This window comes from Panthera pardus, unplaced genomic scaffold (assembly GCF_024362965.1).
Source record: "Panthera pardus isolate Hobbes unplaced genomic scaffold, ASM2436296v1 HiC_scaffold_27, whole genome shotgun sequence".
In the NCBI taxonomy this organism is placed as follows: Eukaryota; Metazoa; Chordata; class Mammalia; order Carnivora; family Felidae; genus Panthera; species Panthera pardus.
Window position 1 is genome coordinate 83,086,041 of NW_026526843.1, and position 23,849 is coordinate 83,109,889.

The following is a 23,849-nucleotide window of genomic DNA, read 5'->3' on the forward strand; positions in this document are numbered from 1 at the left end:
AGCATTGTGGAAAAGTTAACAGGCTCAGGTTTCAGACCTGAGGGGCATTGATAATGAGTTAACTGAAGCCTGGATTCAAGGACAAAGAGTTATTGATGGTAGAATTCTAAATAGAGTCCCAGGCTAGAGTTTAGACCTCTGTAGCACTGATGGTGGAAGAGTTAACAAGACTTGAGTTTGAAGGAAAACCAGAGGTGTTGATGGTTCAAGCATTAGCAGAAGACCAGGTCTGAGGGTAGAACAGGTGGATACTGATGGTGGTAAAGTTAAAAGTACCTGGGTTGGGGCGCCTGGCTGGCTCAGTCAGTAGAGCATGCAACTCTTGATCTTGGGGTTGCGAGTTTGAGCCCCACGTTGGGTGTAGAGATTACTTAAAAATAAAATCTTAAGTGGCTCCTGGGTGGCTCAGTCGGTTGTGCGTCCGAGTTCGGCTCATGTCGTGACCTAACAGTTTGTGGGTTCAAGCCCCACGTCGGGCTCTGTGCTGACAGCTCAGAGCCTGGAGCCTGCTTCCAATTCTGTGTCTCCCTCTCTCTCTCTGCCTCCTCCCCCACTCATGCTCATGCTCTCTCTCTCCCAAAGTTGAATAAACATTAAAATAAAATAAAATAAAGATAAAATCTTAAAAAAGATGCCTGGGTTTGAGGTCATACGGGCAAGGCGTTGGTGGAGGAAATGTTAAGAGAGGCCCAGGGGCACCTGGGCCTGCTCATTCAGTTAAGTGTGGACTCTTGATTTCAGCTCTGGTCATGATCTCATGGTTCATGAATTCGAGCCCTGTGTTGGGCTCTGCACGACAGCATGGAGCCTGCTTGGGATTCTCTCTCTCCCTCTCTCTCTCTCTCGGCCCCTCCCCCTCTCAAAATAAATAAATAAACTTAAAAAAAAAAGAGATGCCCAGATTTGAGTTTAGACTAAAGAGACAGTGATGGTAGAATAGTTAGTTAGCAGAAGCCTGGGCTGAAATTTGGACCACACAGGTTAATGGCACAACTGTTAAGCTACAAGAGCAGATTGGAATTGACGCCATAAGGGCATAAATGGTAAAATAATTAACAGAGGCCTAGATTCAAGATCAGGATTAAGGATCCTCGAGGTTGGAATGAAGCAAAAGGGTGCTGACCACAAATTAACAGAATCCCAACTTTAAGGTCAGATCAAAAGATAGTAGCTGATGGAATATTATACAGAGGCCCTGGTTTGAGATTTGATCAGCAGTACACTGATGAGGTAATAATTAACAAAGGCTCTGCTTCAAGCTCAAACTAGAGAGGCTTTTGATGAAGTAAACACACAAGTTCAAAGTCAAAGGGCATATAACAGTTAATGGGGGCCTGGATTTGAGGCAACACTAGAGCAGCACTGATGGTGGAGTGGTTAAGAGTTCCAGATCTGATGTCAAACAGGATGCATAGTGATGATGGACAAGTTAACAGAGGCCCAAATTTAACCAATAAGATTTTTTTTAATTGCTCACGACTTATTTCCTCTTAGGTTGTAAATCAAGAAAAGGTATCATGAGGGGCGCCTGGGTGGCTCAGTCGGTTAAGCATCTGACTTTGTTTCAGGTCATGACTGTTGTTTGTGAATTTGGGACCCGCATCAGGCTCTCTGCTGTCAGCACAGAGCCCACTTCAGATCCATTGTCTCCCTCTCTCACTGCACCCCCCTGGTTCGAGGTCTCTCTCTCTCAAAAATAAATAAACATTAAAAAAAAAAGGTATCATGAAAATTAATTTCGAGCAGAATGTTGGGGCACCTGGCTGGCTCAGTCACATGTAACTCTTGATCTCGGGGTCGTGAGTTTGAGCCCTATATTGGGCATAGAGATTACTTTAAAAAAATCAAGTAAAAAATAAAAAATAAAAAATAAAAAATAAAAAATAAAAAATAGGATATCAACTCTGCCACCTGAAAATTTCACAAGAAGGAACCCACCCAAATCATGTTGGATATCAGCGGTTAGCCATCTTGAGTCCAGACTCAACAAGCAACGTGAAGAATGTGAAGAGGGGCGCCTAAGTGGCTCAGTTGGTTTAGTGTCTGACTTCAGCTCAGGTCATGATCTCATGGTTCGTGAATTCAAGCCCTGCATCGGGTTCTCTGCTGTCAGCACCAAGCCCGCTGTGGATCCTCTGTCCCCCTCTCTCTCTGTCCCCCACCCCTGCTTGTGCTCTCTCTCAAAATAAATAAATATACTTAAAACAGGTGCGAGGTGATATCTCATTGTAGTTTTTTAAAAAATGTGAAGAAATAAAGAAGTTGCTAGAGACAAATGAGGTTTTCCCAAGTGATCTTGCCCACCCACTGGCTTTGGTTGAAGCCGAGCATCTTTTCGGTGTTGCACAGCGTGCGGAAAAAGTTAACACAGCAGGCCTGAACTTCTCTCCTTGTAAAGGCCTGCTTCAAGGACGGCGCTCGGCTGGCACCTGGAAACTTTTGAAATTTCACGAGGGTTCTCACCACTCTCTAAATGATGTGTGGCTCACTGTGCCTCAACTGTTCAGATAAGCGCTCTGGTTTATGCCAAACACCTGCTTTTCTTTTGGGAGTCTGGAAGCTGGGTATGTGCCAGGCAGCCCAACTTGGCTGACCATGCGTACCAGCCCCCAGTAAAAACCCTGGGCACTCAACCTCTAATAATGAACTTCTCTGGGTTATCACAAGCCATGATGGGGGAATTAAGCGTGTCCTGTGTGACTCCACTGGGAGAGGACCCTTGGAAGCTTGTGCCTGGTCTCTCCTGAACTTTGCCCCGGGCACCCATTTCTCTTTGCTGATTGTGCTCCGTATCTTTCTCCCTATTAGATTCCCTGGAAGAAACCATAGCTGTGTATACAACCGTATGCTGAGACTGAGAGTCCTCCCAGCAAACCCTGGGGTCTGAGTGGTCTTGGGGACACCCAACACAGATACATGAACTTCATCATGAACAGTCCAACTCTCCGATGTCCTTACCTCATCACCATTTATCTTAAAGTCAGATGGAAGCACCAGGTAGAAATGCTTCTGGCTGCAAGTAACCACACTGTCAAATAACAGTGTCTTGAGTACACAGGTTATTTTCCTCCTTCAAGGTTGCTAGTGTTAGTTCAGTAGCTCACTTATGTCGAGCCAGGTTAGAGTGCCTGTGGCTCTGTGGACTGACCCTGAGGTCTCAAGGTGGTGGCCACAGTTCCAACTGATGCATCTGGATGTGGTGGCCTCTGCAGCTGGAAGGGCTCAGCTGGAGCAAGAGCCCCCCCGACCTTGGCATTTCCGGCAACTTTGACATTTCCGGGTGACTCAGGTCATTGACCAGGGCTTTCGGTTCTCTAGCCCCCACCTTGTTTATACCCCAGGCTTTCTCTCCTCAGTCAGGTCAGGGCCCCCCTCAAATTTGAACACCACTTTACAGACTTTCAGCTGTTTCAGGCCTTGAATTTGGGACCTGGGTGGGCGTGGAAAGAGCTTGGGGTGGTCTGGAGTTGCTCTGGGGATACAGAGAATCTCCGTCCCCTCCCTCCCCCAGCAGGAGACACTAGCTCCGCCTGTTTGTGGGGAACAAGGGTCAGGGGGAGCCGGGAGCCTCAGCCTTCCCGGGGGGGCAGCAGAGCCCTGCAGACTCACATGAAACCCCTGTGGTAGAAGCCAACGTTTACTCACCTCAATTCTCCACTGCCACTATCCTGGCACGAGTCCTCATCACTGCTCACCTCGGCTACTGCAGGGCCTCCGGACTGATCCGCTTGCTTCCACCCTTGCCCCCACCTCCAAGTCTGTTCTCTTCACAGCACCCAGAGGGGTCCTCACACAACCAAATTGGAGCGTGTCCCTCCCCTGCTCAAACCAGTGACTCACCTCTTACTCAGAAAAAGCCTAAGTCAGGGTGCCTGCGTGGCTCAGTAGGTTAAGTGTCCGACTTCTGGCTCAGTTCATGATCTCACAATTTGTGAGTTCGAACCCCACATTGGGCTCTCTGCTGTCAGCACAGAGCCTGGAGTCTGCTTCGGATCCTCTGTGCCCCGCTCTGTCTGCCCCTCCCCCCTTTCTCTCTCAAAAACAGACATTAAAAAAAGAAAAAGCCCGAGTCTTCACTGTGGCCATAAAGCCTCATCTACACATTCTGGTCCAGCCATACCAGCCTCTTCAGTGGTCCTTCTGGCACACTCCAGCCTCTGCCTTTGCATTGCCTTTTCCTCTCTGCCTAGAATGTTCTCTCCCACACACCATGGCTCCCTCTCACTTCATTCAGGTCTTTAAATTTCACCACCTTCCCTGATCACAGCACCAAAAAGAGCACAACATCTCACTCTTGTGCCTCGGCCTCCTGTCCTGACTTTCTTTTCCCTCACAGCACTGATCCTGAGCTGACCTGGGATATATTTTTGTCTATTATCTACCTGCGCTAGAACGTAAGCCCCACGAAGGCAGGGATTTCTGTCTGTTGAGGTTACAGCTACACCCCCAGTGCCTACAACAGTTCCCAGTGCACAGTAGGTGCTCGATGTTTGTCTACTGCAGGGCTGTGCAAAACGTTTATGGTGGCGCCTAGGACACAGCAGGCATTCAATAAATGGTTGCTAAGTGAATGAAGAAATCAGTGCATGAATGCGGAAGTGAACCCCATTCCAACTTGGGTCCTACAGATTCCCTTTTGCCTGATCCCAACCCCAGCAGACCTGGGAGCCAGCCATCGACACAACCACAGAAACTTTATTTATAAACACAAGGCAGGAAGTGGACGGGGAGGTGGACACAGCAGGGCCGGAAGGCACCTACTTCTGCTCCCGCCTCCAGACGATGACCATGCCGCTGGCATCGCTGGAAGCCAGCAGGCTCTCATCACAGTTGAAGCTGACGTCCAGCACAGGTGCGCTGTGGCCCTGCAGCTTGTTGACAGCGGCCTTGGCTGCTCGCTCCACATCAAAGAAGTGCACACACATGTCCTCGCTGCCCGTCACTGCCCGGACAAGAGGGAGAGGACCTCGGGAGATGTTGCAGGAGGAAGCGGGGTGCCCAGGGTGTGAAGCCCCAGTGTGGTGTGGGGAGGTGTGGGGAGGTGTGGGAGGGACCGTCCCTAGACAGGGGTCACCTGGCTGTTTTAGTCCTGCGTCCAGAGTGTGAGGTCTCTGAGCTGTTTGGGGGTGGGGGGTGCTGTGTCTCATGCCATGAGGATTCTAAGCTGTTTAGGGGTCTTCATTCAAAGTGGGAAGCTGCTGGGATGGGAGAGTTCTCAAGGCCCAGATAGTCTGGGCACCTGGGGGTTGTGATATCTGAGCCAGATCAGCAGGAGCTCTGGTCCCTGCCCCTCCCTGACCCCCCATATGCCCCGACCCTGGGGAACTCACCCACACAGGCCCCCTGGCGGAAGGACATGAGGGGACAGAAGATGCTGCGAACAGGGTGTGAGCCCTGCTCGATGGGGAAGCTTCTCTTCAGCTGCAGGGTCCCCTCGTTGTCCACCACCCTGAGGGGAGGGTTAGAGCAGATCAGGGCGTGGAACCTCAGCTCTGGATGGCGATGCATGGCGGGGAGGGGGGCCTGTCTGTGCCCCTGCGCCTGAGTTCTTCTCAAGGTTCACACAACCCAGTTTTGAGATGACCGTGTATACCTACCTACGAAGCATGGGCTGCTGTGTGAGCTCGTGACAGTTTGGAAACTACCTGTTGGTGTAGACGGGGAGCCTCTGCAGTGTGTTGTTCACTGGTTTCTCTTTCTAGGGGTTTCTAAGAGATCCTGGTGTTAAGACAGGCACAGAGAGGAAGGGGCTGACCAGACTAGATATCCCTGCACTGCAGAATACGACAAGGCCATTCAAAAGAGTGAACCAACAGCACTGTAGGTGACTTGGGGGCATTTCCACAGCATCATCTGGGGAGAAAAGTGAGCCGTGGAAAAGGATGTAGGAGCCCGCTCCTGTAAAACAATGACCCTCCCCCGGAAACGTGTGGATGGGTGTGCACACCTAGAATTACAGGGGAGAGAACAAAATATAGGAAGGTACTTCCAGAGTTGTTATCAGGCTCTACCACAGCAAGTGGCAGGAAGGAGGAGGACGGAAGGGAGAGGATGGGGGAAATAGCCAAAAACTTGGGAGTATACCTAAATTAAGAACTATAGGGGCTCCTGGGTGTCTCCGTCAGTTAAGCATCCAACTCGTGGTTTTGGTTCAGGTCATGATCTCACAGTTCGTGAGCCTGAGCCTCAAGTCATGGTCTGCGCTGACAGTGTGGAGGCTGCTTGGGATTCTCTCTCTCCCCTCTCTCTCTGCCCCTACCCCACTTGCTCTCTCTCTCTCAAAAATAAATAAATAAACAAAAAAATATATAGATATGCGTGTGTGTGTGTGTGTGTGTGTGTGTGTGTGAATTTTTTTAAAAGAGTAGAAAAATAAAACAATAAACTAAAAGCATCCTGTTGGGCAGTGGTTTTCGGACATCACTGGACAGCACTTGGGGAACTTTTCAATGTACCAATGCCCGGTCCTGCCCCAGAGCTTCTGGAATCGATGGCCTGGAGTGGGGCCTGGCCAGGATTTTGTGAAGCCCTTCAGGTCATTCCAGCATGGGCTGCAAACTGCATTTGGGTAACATGTCATACATCAGCAGGGATGGTAAACTCCTCCACTCAAAAAAATAAAAAAAATAAAAAAAGATGGGGCACCTGGGTGGCTCAGTCGGTTAAGCGTCCGACTTCGGCTCAGATCATGATCTTACAGTTTGTGGGTTTAACACAATCAAAAAAGAAGAAAAAAGGAAGGAAGGAAGGAATGAGAACAGACCTCTGCTTTCAGGGGGGCCCAGTCTATGCTATGCCTCATGTTGGTCATCTGTGAAATGAACGCGATGACAGCACCTTCCTCACAGGGCTGTTGTGGATTAAATGAAGTGGTACATATGAGGTGCTCCAACAGGGCCTGGTGCCAGCAACTGCCACGTAAGCACCAGCGACTTCTGCCATTGCTACTACCATCGCTATCATCATTATTGTAAGGAGACCAGGCTTCTCCACTCACTGAACTTAACCTGATGGAGGAGACAGGCTTTTGGGCCCTACGAGGAGACGGTGCTCCCGTCCCGGGCTGATGGAGGCGGTGGGCCCTGCATCTCCAGGCAGCCCAGACAGGGAAGACCCACCTATAGAGCAACAGCTTGTTGAGGCAAGCGTTGATGAGTAGCGAGGGGTCCCGGGCCTCGCGGCTGACCCAGGAGCGGGCAGAGATGCTGGTCACAGGGCTACCCTCATGCACCACCAGACGCTTGGCTTTGGTCAGTTTCCCTGTAATAGCGGAGGAAGGGGAGGCAAAGGTGAGGGTGAGGGCCCGTGCACTGGGTCGAGGGGGAGTGCGAATACCTGGATGCAGGCCTGGGACCTGCCTACCTGTGGCCATGTCAAAAAGGAAGGAGAAAACACTGCCGCGGTCATCTCCTGCCCAGAGTAGCCGGCCAGGGGCATCAAAGGACAGAGCGAGAACCCGGCCCGTCAGCTTGCTGGAGCCACCCTTCACTTTCTTGCCCGTGGAGATGTTCATAACGTGCACGTTGTGCTTGGCATTCCCCACCTGTGGGTGAGATCTGCGTGCTGTCATCCTGCTCTCAGCCAGTCCCTCCTCGAGTCTGACCATAATGGAGCCACTGTGGATGGGACCGGCTGGTTCCTACTGGACTCTAACCCCAGTGGGGCTGTGGGAGGTAGACTAAAAGGCGACCCAGGCCTGTGATCCTTCAGAGCCAGCCCGTCTTGCAACCTAACCAGGATAGACAGCTGCTCCCGGACTAAGGGGGTCTCAGACCCATAATGCTGCCCCTGAGGCAGCACCCCCTGTGACAGGCAAACCACAGGGCCGTCCTAGGCTGGTAATAATAGCCGGTCTGCTTCCTGCCTGGTCCTTGCTGGACACTTGCCCACACTGGGGCTGGTGCTGCAGCAGAAAGGATCCCAGTGCATAAGCTCATGCAGCCAGTCCCCTCTAGGCCCCTCAGGGCCAGGCCAGATTTTCACTTCCTTCCCCCACCCTCTGACTCTCCATCCTGGGGTCAGACCGCAGGATGACCCTGCCACTGAGAGTGGCAGGACCGCTGCCACTGAGACTAGCCTTCTGACTAGTCACCCTGATCCCCAGCCAACAGCCCCTGCACTTGGAAAATGGCAGCACTGCTGTTGACAGGACCGAAAGGGCTACCAGAACTGGCACTCGGCCTCCTGACCAGTCCCCACTGGAGTCTATCATAGCAAGGTCACCCCAAGCCAAGAACCGCGTCCCCATTCTGACTCATTTCCCTCTGAGTCTGACCACAGGGGGACTTTGGTGATGGACTGGAGGGGACCGCCCTGACCCTCAGACAGATTCCCTGGGACAGCTCTCCCGGCCCAGCATCCCCGCCCTCAGTGAGTGGACACCCTGGGGCCTGACCACAGTGAGGTTGTTGTTGACCGGCTGGAAGGTGCAGCAGAGCAATTCGGCGCCATCGGGGTCAGGAATCTCCCGGATGCAGCGGCCGTCTTCAGAGGCCCAGATGCGCATGGTAGCATCGAGTGAGGTGGACACAAGGATGTCGTTGGAGAGGGACCAGGCAAAGTCGGAGACGCCGCGGGTGTGGCCCCGCAGTACACGGAGCACGGTGGGCGGGGCAGGCACCAGCTGGCACAGTGAGATGCTGCCGTCGAGGGAACAGCAGGCCAGGCGGTGCCGGTCGTCATTGGCGAAGCGCACTCTTGGCACTGCAATGCCAAGGAGCCGTTCGTGGGACTCAGCACGCTCACCAGGTGCTTTCATTTACATAAGGCTCTTACGTGTGGGCCAGGGGCCCGGACCCACCACGCCAAGCACAATGGCCTCAGCAAAGGGCTTTCCTTGGCTGGGGAAGGGAGTTGGAACCCCAGAAGGCCCTTTTCCAAAAGCTCCCTACACCTCAGCAAGCACTTTACAATTACCAAGGTCTCGGCAGTTTGCAAAACCCGTGCGGCCTTTTGCAAGGAGATTTCTCTGTAAACGTTCTGAACTCTTCCAAGCAACTCACAACCCCAGAAGCCTTCTGCAAAGTCCTCTTTTAAGCTGCTGAGCCCTTTTATGGTAGATAAAATACCTGAGATTTTGCACAGAGCTTTACTTTGCAGAGAGCTTTTAGGTTTGCAAAAAGTGGTTTTTTTTTTAAGATTTTTAAAATAATCTCGGGTGGGGGAGAGGGGGAAATGGGTGATGGGCATTGGGAGGGCACTTGGGATGAGCAGTGGGTGTTGTATTTAAGCGATGAATCATAGGCATCTACCCCCAAAACCAAGAACACACTGTATATACTAGGCTCACTCAGCTGGCCCCTGTATGGACCTATATGGTAACACTGTATGTCAGCCAACTTGACAATAAATTATATCCAAAAAAAAAAAAATAGTAATCTCTGTACCCAATGTGGGACCCGAACCCACAACCCCGAGATCAAGAGTCGTATGCTCCATCAATTGAGCCAGCCAGGCACCCCCACAAAAAGCTTTATGGATCGCAATTCCTCCTTCGGAGGTGGGCCAGAGACTTTGCATTCCAGAAACAGATGCACTGAATAGTTGTCACAGTTTAGGCAAATGCATGGTGATGCGACCCGCTACCGGGGCTGGCTTACCTGCCTCATCCACGTGCTGGTCGAAGACATGGTACATGCCCGCAAACGCATAGTTCTCACTCAGTGATGTGTCCCCAGCCATGGCTCGACTTGCTTCTGCTGCTGATGTGGGTACCACGCTGCCAGGGGGCCTGGGCCCCAATGGGAGTGGGAGATAATGTGAGGTGCCTGTTAGCATTGTCTGCTGTTGCCCCATGGCCCTTCTCCCCCCCCCCCCCCCACAAAGCCCCAGCTCACAGCTGCCCCTGGGGCATACCTGTCCTCATAGACAGCACGGTTCATCTGTGCCTGCAGCTGGTAGGAGCCTCGGCTGACGGAACGGCGGTGCCCACGAGCCCCCAGGGCCCGAGGATCATCCTCAAAGTCCTGCAACCAGAGGGTCATGGTGGGCACATCTTAAAAGAAGCCCCCAGGAACTTATGGGGTCTGGGGTCTTGAAAATATGCCTAGAACCAGATCCCTTCTCACCCTAGCCACTGCCACCACCATCGCTTGGACTACTGTGGTGGCTTCTGTGCTGTTCTCCTGCTTGCCCCCTTCCCCCACTCAGTGGATACTCAATAAATGTTCTGTGAAGAAAGAATGAACACTTTCCCCAAAAAAACACTCAGCTCAGTCTCTTGCTTCATTCAAGTCTCAGCTCAACTGTCACTTCCTTGGAGACTTTCCTGATCATCCCCATCAAAAATAGCTTCCCTCTGTCCTTCACACCAGTCTCATTTTATCCCCCAAGTCTGCTTTATTTTTCCATCTTAGCACTCCTCACTATAAGCCACGTTAATTATTGAACTTGTTTATCTGATTTGGTATGCCTATTGCACTATTTATCCTGTTTATTGCCCATTTATCAACCTGCTTATCTTGTTTATTGTCTGTTTACTGACTTTAGATTATCTCTTTTTGCTCTATGGTCATCCAAGAGCCTAGAACAGTGCCTTGCACTTAGCAGTGCTTGACAAGTCGGCTGAGTGAATGTATATGGAGGTAGGTGGTATTTATGGCAGCAGCGTGGGGTGGAGCTCACCTCCATGCGGTCAAGGGTAGTTCGGCTGCTGCGGACGATGCTGTTGCTATAGGCACGAGCACTGCCTGGCTCGGAGAGGGGCCCGTATCGCTGGCCCAGCAGCTGCCCACGCAGCCTCAGGTACTGCCGACGCAGTGCCGGGGGGTGCCCAGCCTTGGCATTCTCCCGCAGTAGCTGGCTGCGCCGACGGATATACTGTGTCCGAAACTGTGGAAACGTTGGTGTGCGGTACGCGTTGTACCTATGATGGCAGGAGGCAGGATGGGCAGCAGGCACAGGACAGAGGGAATCAATCAGCTCAAGGGACAGGGAAAGAGAATGACGTGTGTGGCAGTGAGAGGTCAGGATGGCAAGTGATCAGCAGCGGTGATGGGGGTCCCTCTGGTGCTGTGAGGAGGGTGGGTCTACAGTAATAAAGGGCATGATGATGAGGTCAGTGTGGGGGCAATGGAGGCCGTCTGAAGCTTTGTTGGATTTGGGATGTGGTGACCGAGTCAGTGTAGACAACAACACGTGTCAGGGTGACATGGTGATGGGGGTTAGTGTGGGGCAACGGTGGAGGTCAGTATGGGATGGTGATGGGGTCAGACTGGGGAAGTGATGATGGTAAGAGAAGTCTGCGGGGGGGGGGGCAATGGTGGGGAACAGGATGTCACTAGCCTGAGCTCCAACACCCCCTCCCAAAGGCTCTGGAAGCACAGCCTCTTGACGCATGCCCACATCTGACCGCACTTTCCAAGCATGCTCTTTACGACCCTCCGGCCAGCTCTTCTCTCTGCGGGCAAGCCCCCACACCCTGCTACTGCGCATGCTCACCTCCGGCATGCCCACGCAGCCGCATAAGGCAAGTTCTCCGCCCAGCCTCACTTATCGCCATTGCGCATGCACCCCAGTAACTTCCGTTCCCATGGGCTTCGACCCCACGCCTCACCTCGCGTCTACTGCTAAGACCTGCTGCCACACCGCGGCCATTCCCCGGCCTCCTCTTCCGGCCTGTCCGCCCGCGGGAGCCTGCAGGATAAGGGCCTGGAATGTCAGCGTTTCAAGTGAAAGGACTTAGTTCCTCCCCTTCTGCCAGACGACCGTTGCCATAGACACTTAGTCCCTCTACGCCGGGACGTCGCGAAGTAGCACCCGGCAGTTAGCATGGTCATCACCCCAGCCCTGCCCTCCCCGGGCAGCTCCCGGAAGATTCACACCAGCGATTCAGATCTGATCCCGCCCCTCCCCGGTCGCCATAGCGACGCCCCACCCCCGGTCTAGCAATCATTGGCATTCTCCATCCATCTTCTTGCCCCCCGCCCCCCGCCTTCCCTTTTTGGGTTCAAGAGCAGGGCCCGGGATCAGAGACCACCTCCGGGGCTGCCTCCGGCTCTTGAGGCCCCCGGGGCGGCCCTGAGACCAGTGTCACCCTTTTCTTGTGTCTCTCTTCTCCCTCTCTCAGGCTTCAGGCAAGATGGCCGCCCACTGCCAGGAAGAGCTGTCAAGCGCAGAGCGAATGGATAGCAATCCTTCGCAGGGCGTGGGAGAACCACGCAGGCGCACTAAGGGACAGCTGCTTCCGGCACAGGATGGAGGCTCCACCCCTCAAGTTCTGTCTTCCGTGGGTCTGTAATGACGTTTTTGGTATACCCAAGAATAATGTTCAGGGGCCAGAGAGTGCGAATCATTCAGTAAAAATTAGAAATACGACTTTCCTTTGAAAGCGTGGTATAAGCTGCTTTTTTAGCATCACAATCTTGGCCAAACAAGATTTGAAGCACAGAATCAAAAATAAGCACACATGCAGAGGCTCCTAGAATGTTCTTCAGTTCTTAAAGTGACTGATAGGCCTCCAGACAACCCTGGGATGAGTAGTCTGTTCTGTAGTGGGGGTTGGGGAGTGGGCTTGGATAGTCCCAGGAAACTTGGTCTGGGTCTGAGCCTCCAAAGACAGAAGACATTACTTAATGTACTTAAGGCACAACAAAATTTGGATCCCAGGAGACTATCTGAACCATCCTTATTTCAACTCATAACAGGAAGCTGCAACTCTTATTCACCTTTTTTAAAAAAGGGAACCTCTATAGGGGCGCCTAGGTGGCTCAGTCGGTTAAGCCTTCGACTTGGGCTTAGGTCACGATCTAACGGTCTGTGAGTTCGAGGCCCCCCGCCCCCGTCGGGCTTTGTGCTGACAGCTCAGAGGCTGGAGCCTGCTTCAGATTCTGTGTCTCCCTCTCTCTCTGCCCCTCCCACGCTCATGCTGTCTCTCTGTTTCTCAATAATAAATAAACGTTAAATTTTTTTTTTAAAGTAACCTCTATGTCCAACGTGGGGCTCGAACTCACCACCCCGAGATGGAGTTCACTAGCTCTACCACTGACTGAGTCTGTCAGGTGCCCCTCTATTCATCTTAATGTGGTCAGGATTAACAGAATTTACAAAATTGAAATACATACTACCTTCCTATTGAATCTTAACATCCATCCACTGCTAGAATTCTCAAAAACTTTTTTCACTTTTGCACTATTTTTTGTATTTATTGCACAAATACAATAATCTGAAGTTTTAAAGCCACCTGAAATGAGGAGCACACCCAAAACACGTATTGCCTTTTGTGTGTTCTAACAAAAATAGACCACTCTGTTTTGTATCGATACAGCACCTCCCTTGTCCATGTAACTAATCTATGGGTGTCTTTTCAGGATGTTAAATACCCTTCTATTTGATGGTTGGTAAAGAATAAACTATTTTACTGCATAAACATGTAACCACTAACACTTATTGGATAATGTGCTGGAAACATGGTGATTTACAAGTATTAATCCATTTAATCCTAAAAACTGAATGTTGTGGGACCCATTACTATCCCCATTTTACAGATGAGGAAAGCTGAAGCCCAGGGAGTTCAAGTTCATTTTATTGAACTAGTCTCCTATTTGTGACCAGCACTGGCTTTATTTCCAAATTTTTTTCTTGCTATAAAGGATGCTATGATCACTGCCTTTCCCGTTTGCACCTTGATCCTCCTTGGACTGAGCCCCACCCCTTCGTACCACCACTCAGCCTCCAAAGAAACATGGTGGGGGGAAAAAGTACAGGAAAGTCAGAGATGCCAGCAAGATTTACTGTCTTACTGCTGGAATTGATTCTTTTGTTGCAGTTTTTATATGTCAAAAAGTTTCAAAATTATTATTTTTTAATTTTTTAATGTTTATTTTTGAGACAGAGACAGAGTACAAGCGGGGGGAGGGGCAGAGAGACAGGGAGACACAGAATCTGAAGCAGATTCCAGTCTCTGAGCTGTCAGCACAGAGCCCATTGTGGGGCTCGGACCCACCGACCATGAGATCATGACCCGAGCTGAAGTCAGATGCCCAACCGACTAAGCCACCCAGGCGCCCCTCAAAAATTATTTTTTTAAGTTTACTTATTAGGACAGAAAAAGAGAAAACGAGTGGGGGAGGGACAGGGAGAGAATCCCAAGCAGACTCCACACTGTCAGTGCAGAGCCTGATGCAGGGCTTGATCTCACAAACCATGGGATCATGACCTGAGTCAAAATCAAGAGCTGGATGCTTAACCAACTGAGCCACCCAGGCGCCATTCAAAAATTATTTGTAAAACTTCATCGCTATAAGGCGATTAAGATATTAGATAAAACAACCTAATGACATAGGTTGACATAGAAGTGTTCACAACATCTGTTGCAGGAACGTTTGCTGGTATTCTGAGAAGTACTACAGTACTTTCAGAAGGTGGTGTAACCTGGCCGCTGCTGCCAGGTCTGCTGACCAGGAGCTGTGGTCTTTGGGCAAGTCATTCAAACCCTTTGTGACTCAGTATCCTCATGTGAAAAAAAAAAAACCAACCTGTCTCATAGGGTTATTGTGAGGACTAAATGAGTTAGCTGGCTTGCACTAGCATCTGGAAAATAGAAAATACCCACTAAATGTTGACTAATGTTAGTTGTCTTAGAACCTTTTCCCAATAATGGATCCACTTGCCAGAGGTAATTCTGGTACAGAAATAATGTGAATTAACCATCACAGCCACCTGTTGCATTTGTTGTGTGCTTTGTGTTTTTTTTCTTTCAAATTTTGCTTTTAAAAGGTGTACACACCCTCACTGGATTAAAAAGGGGTTTTGAACAAGCTGGTGACAGAAGGCACTTTCAGTATGCTGGGACTTATAAACTTGCAGGATTTATCTGCATGAATGGCAGGCAGGTCCCTGGGTGGGCAAAGGAGGGTCTGGGTGAATAGGAAAAGGGATACATAGGGCAGGGAGAGAAAAGGGGCCTTCAGAGGCAGAATGCAGCTACAAGTGGGAGGCTGACAAAGCGGCAGTGGCAGCAGAGTTTGGGGAAGAAGAGGATGAGATAAATGTGTTCCCATCCCGCTCAGGCTAGCTCCATGTGTGGAGTCTCACAAACTTTCTAATAAGTTCCCAGTAAAAAGCCAGGACAGAAATCCCCAGCGGTTACCTAGTCAGGACCCCTCTCGCTCTTGAGAGCTTTGTACTTTCCCTCAATAAACTCTATGGCTCTGCTCGCTCTCTGTTGTCATCCATCTGTGAGATTCACCCTTCGACTCCGTGAGACAAGGACCAGTGTCCCTCCCACCCTCCAGTAACATTTTGGTGCCGAGACCCTGGGACCGCCAGAGGGTAACAGTGGACTCTTTCCTTTCCTTTTCTGAACGCAGGATGTCCTTACCAAGACTCTCAAAACAAGGCACCTGTCGGCTAGTTAAAAGCAGGTCGTGTGGCCGCCAGTCTCGAGTCTCAGGCTTCTGGGTAAAGGTTGGTCAATCCCCCCTTGTGAAAGGGGAACGTTGGCCTAACCCTAACCAGTTCCCCTTTCTGCTCTTGGTTTATTCTTCCTTCCCCTGTCCTTCTTAAATGCCTTCTAAAACCTCTCCAACCCCGATGATCAATATGCTCCAGCAATTAGGGGCTCGTCTCACGATCTGGAATCCCTCGTTATAACCGTGGCTCGTTCTCCACCAAACACCTGGGGATCTCTTGGGTGCAGCAGTTTCATAGGGGGCCCTACTGATTTTGTCACTTAGGGAGGAAATGCTGTTTGTGTAGCTGTCAGGACCTCCCCTTTAAAAGTGTCTCTCGTGAGAGTCTCGATGAAGCAGAGAGATCTTTCCCGTTTTTCTGTTGTTTGGGGAGACAAATGTTTTATTGTCAGATATGACTCAGTCTTCCGTGTGGTCAGTGCTCTAGGCTTGAATGCGAGCAGACAACATTTGGGTCATTTCCCCTCATGACAAGCTAGAAGCAGCTTACTATCGTCAAGTGTTTTGTATTCCCTTGGTGTTGAACATTAAGAATGGGACGAGAGATCTACCATCAGTGCCTTCTCTGTGGGCAGCACCAGCGGGAACCTTAACAATCGGGACCCATCTGCTGATAGGATGTGAGGCATATAGGAAGGAAGGATGCTTGGGGGGGGGGGAGGTGAGGAAATAATGACTGTGTGGACTAGATTCCATGGGTTGGGGGTGCAAGCAAATTGGTACGACCGCGAGATGAGGGCCCTGTCAAGGGGCCTCCAAAGACGGAGGTCGTCAGAGACCCTCTCGGTTATGGGAAAGGTTCATCCAGGGGCACACATAAGGACTGGCGATCCAGCACTCCAAACCTGCCCTGTGGCTCCCATTGGGCACCCGAGACACGTAAAAGGATGAAGACCGGCCCTGGGGGTCACGGCCCAGGGAAGCCTCCTCCGTACGCAGCACATGCCTCCCCGTAACCGCCCCAGCTGTTTGCTCGCACCCATAAGCTTTACAGATAACAAACCTTGAATCACTAAGCTCGCCAAACTCCTTAAGACATTTAGAAGGATCCAGAGGAAGGAAGGCAGGGTTGGGTGGGGGCTAAAGCAGCGGGTCACAATGGCTACCCCGCTCGTCCAATCCTTCTTAGACCCAGGGTTCGAGGCCATCCTCTCACCTTGGGGAGGGCGGGTCAGGGACGCCTTGATTCTACAGGGGAGAGCTGATATGCTGGGATGCTTCATAGTCACTCTATAATATAATAGGTACGGAGATTCTTGACGTTCTCGACTCCTACCCGGATGGCCAGATGGGTCACAAACCCTCTGCAATGGGGAACTCCTCTGGAATGTGTTCTGAGAAGTTGGGAAAGATTTGATCCACAAATGCTCAAAAGGGAGAGCATGAAGGTTTTTTTTTTGTTCCCAGGCTTGGCCTCAATATGGCCTGGGGGATGGAGAGTCCTGGCCTCCTGAGGGAAGTATTCAGTACAGTACTATCTTACAGTTAGATCTATATCGTAGAAGAGAGGGCGAATGGTCAGAAGTTCCTTATGTAAGACCTGTAAGTTAGGTGCCGACCTCCCGGCCCCTGTAAGGAGCCCAGAAGGGCAAGTACTTGCAGACTTGCCTGCTGAGGCCTCTTCTCAGGAAAAGCCACCTGTTAGACCTTCATGTCTTCCTTATCCAGGATTGGCAGGGATGAGAGATCCTCCCTCTGAAAGGAAGGCACATTCACTTAGCATAACACTCTCCAGTTCCATCCACGTTGCTACAAATGGCCATATTTCATTCTTTCTCAGTGCCAAGTAGTATTCCATTGTGTATATAAACCACACTTTATTTACCCATTCATCAGTTGATGGACATTTAGGCTCTTTCCATAATTTGGCTATTGTTGAAAGTGCTGCTATAAACATAGGGGTACAAGTGCACTCCTGTATCACTTGAGTAAATTCCTAGCAGTGCTATTGGTGGGTCATAGGGTAGATCTGTTTTTAATTTCTTGAGGAACCTCCACACTGTTTTCCAGAGCGGCTGCACCAGTTTGCGTTCCCACCAACAGTGCAAGAGGGTTCCCGTTTCTCCACATCCTCTCCAGCATCTATAGTCTCCTGATTTGTTCATTTTAGCCACTCTGACTGGCATGGGGTGGTATTTCAGTGTGGTTTTTATTTGTATTTCCCTGATGAGGAGTGATGTTGAGCATCTTTTCATGTGCCTGTTGGCCATCTGGATGTCTTCTTTAGAGAAGTGTCTATTCATGTTTTCTGCCCATTTCTTCACTGGATTATTTGTTTTTCGGGTGTGGAGTTTGGTGTGTTCTTTATAGATTTTGGAGACTAGCCCTTTGTCTGGTATGTCATTTGCAAATATCTTTTCCCATTCCATCAGTTGCCTTTTAGTTTTGTTGATTGTTTCCTTTGCAGTGCGGGAGCTTTTTATCTTCATGAGGTTCCAATAGTTCATTTTTGCTTTTAATTCCCTTGCCTTTGGATATGTGTCGAGTAAGAAATTGCTACGGCTGAGGTCAAAGAGGTTTTTTTCCTGCTTTCTCCTCTAGGGTTTTGATGGTTTCCTGTCTCACATTCAGGTCCTTTATGCATTTTGAGTTTTTTTTGTTTGTTTGTTTTTGTTTTTTTTTTTTGTGAATGGTGTAAGAATGTTGTCTAGTTTCATTTTTCTGCATGTTGCTGTCCAGTTCTCCCAGCACCATTTGTTAAAGAGACTGTCTTTTTTCCATTGGATATTCTTTCCTGCTTTGTCAAAGATTAGTTGGCCATACTTTTGTGGGTCCAGTTCTGGAGTCTCTATTCTATTCCATTGGTCTATATGTCTGTTTTTGTGCCAATACCATGCTGTCTTGATGATTACAGCTTTGTAGTAGAGGCTAAAGTCTGGGATTTTGATGCCTCCCACTTTGGTCTTCTTCTTCAAAATTACTTTGGCTATTCGGGGTCTTTTGTGGTTCCATACAAATTTTAGGATTGCTTGTTCTAGCTTCGAGAAGAATGCTGGTGCAATTTTGATTGGGATTGCATTGAATGTGTAGATTGCTTTGGGTAGCATTGACATTTTAACAATATTTATTCTTGCAATTCATGAGCACGGAATGTTTTTCCATTTCTTTGTATCTTCCTCAATTTCCTTCATAAGCTTTCTATAGTTTTCAGCATGCAGATCTTTTACATCTTTGGTTAGGTTTATTCCTAGGTATTTTATGATTCTTGGTGCAATGGTGAATGGGATCAGTTTCTTTATTTGTCTTTCTGTTGCTTCATTATTAGTGTATAAGAATGCAACTGATTTCTGTACATTAATTTTGTATCCTGCGACTTTGCTGAATTCATGTATCAGTTCTAGCAGACTTTTGGTGGAGTCTGTCAGGTTTTCCATGTATAACATCATGTCATCTGAAAAAAGTGAAAGCTTGACTTCATCTTTGCCAATTTTGATGCCTTTGATTTCCTTTTGTTGTCTGATTGCTGATGCTAGAACTTCCAACACTATGTTAAACAACAGCGGTGAGAGTGGACAGTAAGTAGTAAGTCATACAGAGAAAGACAGATACCATATGTTTTCACTCTTATGTGGATCCTGAGAAACTTAACAGAAGACCATGGGGAGGGGAAGGAAAAAAAAGTTAGAGAGGGAGGGAGCCAAACCATAAGAGACTCTTAAAAACTGAGAATAAACTGAGGGTTGATCGGGAGTGGGAGGGAGGGGAGGGGGGGTGATGGGCATTGAGGAGGGCACCTGTTAGGAAGAGCACTGGGTGTTATATGGAAACCAATTTGACAATAAATTTCATATAAAAAAATTAAAAATAGAATTACCCTACAACACAGCAATAGTACTACTAGGAATTTATCCAAACAATACAGGCATGCTGATTAATAGGGCACATGTACTCCAATTTTTATAGCAGCACTTTCAACAAATTATGGAAAGAGCCCAAATATCCATCAACTGATGAGTGAATAAAGAAAATGTGGTTTATATATACAATGGAATACTACTTGGCAATGAGAAAGAATGAAATCCTACCATTTGCAACAACGTGGTTGGACCTGGAGGGTATTATGCTAAGTGAAATAAGTCAGAGAAAGTCATATATATGTTTTCACTCATATGTGGAACTTAAGAAACTTAACAGAAGACCATGGAGGAAGGGAAGGGAAAAAAAAGACTTTCAAACAAAGAGGGAGGCAAACCATAAGAGACTCTTAAATACAGAGAACAAACTGAGGGTTGATGGTTGAGGGGGGGGGAGGCGGGGAAGAGGGGAAAATGGATGATGGGCATTGAGGAGAGCACTTGTTGGGATGAGCACTGAGTGTTGTATGTAAGCGATGAATAATGGGAATCTACACCTAAAGCCAAGAGCACTGTATACACTGTATGTTAGCTAACTGAATGATAAAATATATTTAAAATAAGTAAACAATTTTTTAAAAAATTAAAAAAAAAAGGAAGGCACATTCAATGTATCCATTGACCGAAATGCCTAATGGTGAATTTGGCCCCATGAAGGTTCCATTTTCCTTGCAAGATTTTAAGCAAACAAAAAGGACATGGGCAAATTTGCAGACAATCCTGATCAATATACAGAAGTGTTCCAAAACCTAACTCAGGTTGCTGGAGAAAAACACAGGCCATCCCTAACGAAGGGGACTCTAATACTCTATCTCTCTCTCACTGTTTCTCCTAATACACTCTGGTTACTCTAACTGTATGTGGGGGCTTCTCCCTCATCCATTTCCTGGGTCAATGACTATGATGACTAGGGCCAACTGTCTCTGGTTGGTCTACCTCGGGATGGAGACTTTAAGGAATGTTCCTAAGCATCTGCCGAAAATCGTTTTGTTTCGGGGAAGTTCCCTGTCTTCTCTAGCCTAACATGGACTGCCTAATTCCACTCTTTGGTGGGAAAAAACCTGGTGTCTGCTCATCTGTTTGAGTGGACAGGCTTTAAGACCAGGAGACCTCTCTCTCTCTACCCTCTGGGCTTTTATTTGCCTTCAGGCTTTAGGTCAAATCTGGCCTCTTCTGCCTTCCTCTCCCCCTCCTCCTCCTTCTGCACCACCTTGGGTGCAGCCTGCATAACTGATTCCAATACCGTCCTCAGTGCCTCAGGCACCATAGGCTCCTCCTCCCACCCTCAAGGTCAAGGAGCAAAGAACATTCCCTTGGACTGCCCACTTCAGATTTCCCATTGGTGTCCCAGGTAAAAACTAATAATGGGGAACAAATTGACTTTTAAATGGACGTGGGTGGGACGTATTTGGCATTTAAACTAATTTAAGTTTATTGGTTTAATTAAGTTATCAGCATTAAATATGAAACTTATTCTACCTAGGTTTGCTAAAGGTTAAATAAGTTCATGTTGTCTCTGTTGCAATTTGTTAGCAAAAAGTTGACTTAAAATAATGGTTAATTTTGTCTGTCTCAACATTTTCAAGGGTAATTCTTAAGATAACTTTCAGGGTCTTTGGTAACCTAAAATTTTAAAGTTTTACTTGCATAATAAATGGCATTGAATTCATTGGACATCTAGGTCTTTTCCAAATATAATGGAATGCTAAAGAATTGCTTAAGCATAGGTTTATGTTTTTGGCTTCTTATGGCAAAAAAAAAATACCTAGGCATATTTAAATCTGTTAAAAAAACATGCTTTATGCTTAATGGATTCATAATTTGCCATCTAAAAAAAAATTCTGATGTAACACAGAGTTAACAGTTGGTTACTACTTAGTTTTCACTGGAGACTAAGGTTTCTAAGAGTTAAAATTCTGCTAAGTATAATTAAGACTAATAAAAATAATGAAAGTAATTCTGTAGGTAGAAAAGTAGGAGATATGTAAGAAAGATATATGGAATGGGAATACCTTTTTGTTCAAAGTAAAAGAAAGTAATTTTGTCCTAAATGAGTCTGGTTGTTTGGAGAAAAAGGGCTTAGGTCAAAATCTGAAAGCAAAGGAATTTTATATGTGGTCAGGATGGACTAAGGTTAAAATAAATGGATTTTACAAGAGCACTAGTATAAGATTAAAATTCTGCTTTACTTTCTGGTAAAAAGGCAAAGTTTTTGTGGGTTGTTGGTATATTTTTGATAAAAGAAAAAGGTAAAAAAAAAGGCTTTTTCTGCCCAAAAAGATGGAAAAAATATGATTTTAACCAAAAGTGCAGGGCAGCATGCCCTTGAGTGTTTTACGCAAGCCTTGGTTGAAATTGCCCTTGAAATTGTCCTTGAATTGCCCTTGAAATTGTCCTGTGATCCAAAGGCTGGGGAGCCCTTGACGATGTCCTTGCTGCCAGCCTCCAAATGCTCCACATTTGTGTTGTTTCTGTTTAGCAAAGGAATGGATGCATGTGCCATATAAGGCATACATGACTATGATACATAAAAGACTTTCACTGGAATACATAGGAGCCATTTTGCTACACTTAGCCCAGTATATGCCAATTTGTAACAACCTAGATACTAAAAAACAGATATCCACATGGCTGAAACATTTATGTGGGCATTGCTGAAAAAGGCAAGGGAATAGACCTCAACTTTGGCAGTTTTAGCCCCCCTTGATGGCCAATTTTATCCTTTCAAAAAATGGTTTTCACCAGCCTTTTAAAACATAGTTGTAAAGAGGATTACTGTTGGGCCAAAATGAAATTAGTGCATCCTTCTACAACTAGGGAAGTCTTGCTTGGGCATAGTCGATACCCTTAACGTCCTGCAGATGAAAAAATGGAGGGATAGGAGAAATCAGGGAAGACAAGGTCAGCTCTCAGAGGTAGGGTCAAGCCTGGATAAGAACGACTGCTTCCAGCACCTCGTGAGACTGACAAAGCTTTTGGCTGCCGGTTGAATAACCAGCCAAAACGCAGGGCCAGGAAATGAGGTTTCTACTGGCCAGCTATGGAAAATTAAGATAAGGGACACTTCTTCCCCCTTTTTCCTTAGATGGGTAATTCCCCAACCAGGCCAACACTCCTTTGGGATGCATTCTAAAAAGCTGGGATAATTTTGATCCATAAGCTCTGAAAAAAACCACAAACAACTCATTAATTATCTTGGGGCTGGATGCCCTATAGGGAACTTCCAGTTTCCCACCGGGGCCCAGGGAGTTTCATCCCAAGATCCTAATTGGGACTATGACCATCCCATTAAGAAATGGTAGTGCCGGGGCGCCTGGGTGGCTCAGTTGGTTAAACATCTCACTTCAGCCTTGGTCATGATCTCACCATTATGAGTTCAAGCCCTGCATCAGGCTCTGTGCTGACAGCTCAGAGCCTGGAGCCTGTTTCAGGTTCTGTGTCTCCCTCTCTCTCTGCCCCTTCCCCACTCTCACTCTCTCTCAAAAATAAATACACGTTAAAAAAATTTTTTTTTAAAGAAATGGTAGTGCCATGGCACAAAAACAGACACTCAGATCAATGGAACAGAATAGAGAACTCAGAAATGGACACACAAGCATATGGGCAACTAATCTTTGACAAAGCAGGAAAGAATATCCAATGGAATAAAGATAGCCTCTTCAGCAAGTGGTGCTGGGAAAAGTGGACGGTGACATGTGTAAAAATGAACCTGGACCACTTTCTTACACCATGCACAAAAATAAACTCAAAATGGATGAAAGACGTAAATGTAAGACAGGAAGCCATCAAAATCCTTGAGGAGAAAGCAGGCAAAAACCTCTTTGACCGTGGCTGCAGCAACTTCTTACTCAACATGTCTCTGGAGGCAAGGGAAACAAAAGCAAAAATGAACTACTGGGGCCTCATCAAAATAAAAAGCTTCTGCACAGTGAAGGAAACAATCAGCCAAACTAAAAGGCAACTGACGGAATAGGAGAAGATATTTGCAAATGACATATCAGATAAAGGGTTAATATCCAAAATCTATAAAGAACATATCAAACTCAACACCCAAAAAACAAATACTCCAGTGAAGAAATGGGCAAAAGATATGAATAGACACTTTTCCAAAGAAGACATCCAGATGGCCAACTGACACATGAAAAAAATGTTCAACATCACTCATCATCAGGGAAACACAAATCAAAACCACAATGAGTTACGACCTCACATCTGTCAGAATGGCTAACTAACAACTCAGGCCACAACAGATGTTGGTGAGGATACGGAGAAAGAGGATCTCTTTTGCACTGCTGGTGGGAATGCAAACTGGTGTAGTCACTCTGGAAAACAGTATGGAGGTTCCTCAAAAAACTAAAAATAGAACTACCCTAAGACCCAGCAACGGCACTACTAGGCATTTATCCGCAGGATACAGGGATGCTGTTTCAAAGGGGCACATGCACCCCAATGTTTATAGCAGCACTATCAACAATAGCCAAAGTATGGAAAGAGCCCAAATGTCCATTGATGGATGAATGGATAAAGAAGACATGGTGTATATATACAATGGAGCATTACTCGGCAATCAAAAAGAATGAAATCT

General features: G+C 47.8%; 1 protein-coding gene across 4 annotated transcripts; it reads right to left on the reverse strand.

The window, feature by feature from the left end:
• Nucleotides 1-4,675: 4,675 nt before the first annotated feature.
• Nucleotides 4,676-12,144, reverse strand: WDR13 (WD repeat domain 13). 4 transcript variants are annotated; one of them, XM_019417399.2, is made up of 10 exons: nt 11,978-12,144; nt 11,555-11,634; nt 10,624-10,830; nt 9,856-9,965; nt 9,600-9,730; nt 8,396-8,703; nt 7,363-7,543; nt 7,119-7,260; nt 5,331-5,449; nt 4,676-4,942 (listed from the first exon to the last, which is right to left on the reverse strand). In XM_019417399.2, exons 3-10 carry the CDS (start codon nt 10,627-10,629, stop codon nt 4,758-4,760), a joined length of 1,182 nt encoding a protein of 393 aa, XP_019272944.2. In that variant the 5' UTR covers nt 10,630-10,830; nt 11,555-11,634; nt 11,978-12,144; the 3' UTR covers nt 4,676-4,757. The 4 variants fall into 4 exon arrangements, with proteins under 4 accessions (XP_019272944.2, XP_053747622.1, XP_053747624.1 ...); XM_053891647.1 differs by having other exon boundaries at nt 10,624-10,864; nt 11,978-12,111; XM_053891649.1 differs by lacking the exons at nt 11,555-11,634; nt 11,978-12,144 and adding an exon at nt 11,284-11,485 and having other exon boundaries at nt 10,624-10,864.
• Between the last annotated feature and the right edge of the window lie 11,705 nt (nt 12,145-23,849).

Excerpts from the sequence above, each read along its gene's own strand:
- WDR13 (XM_053891649.1), bottom strand. The coding sequence starts at position 11,366 with ATGCTTGGAAAGTGCGGTCAGATGTGGGCATGCGTCAAGAGGCTGTGC. Across the intron at positions 9,966-10,623 it reads CTACCCTTGACCGCATGGAG|GACTTTGAGGATGATCCTCG; the intron begins GTGAGCTCCACC and ends CTCTGGTTGCAG. Across the intron at positions 5,450-7,118 it reads AACAAGCTGTTGCTCTATAG|GGTGGTGGACAACGAGGGGA; the intron begins GTGGGTCTTCCC and ends CCCTCCCCTCAG.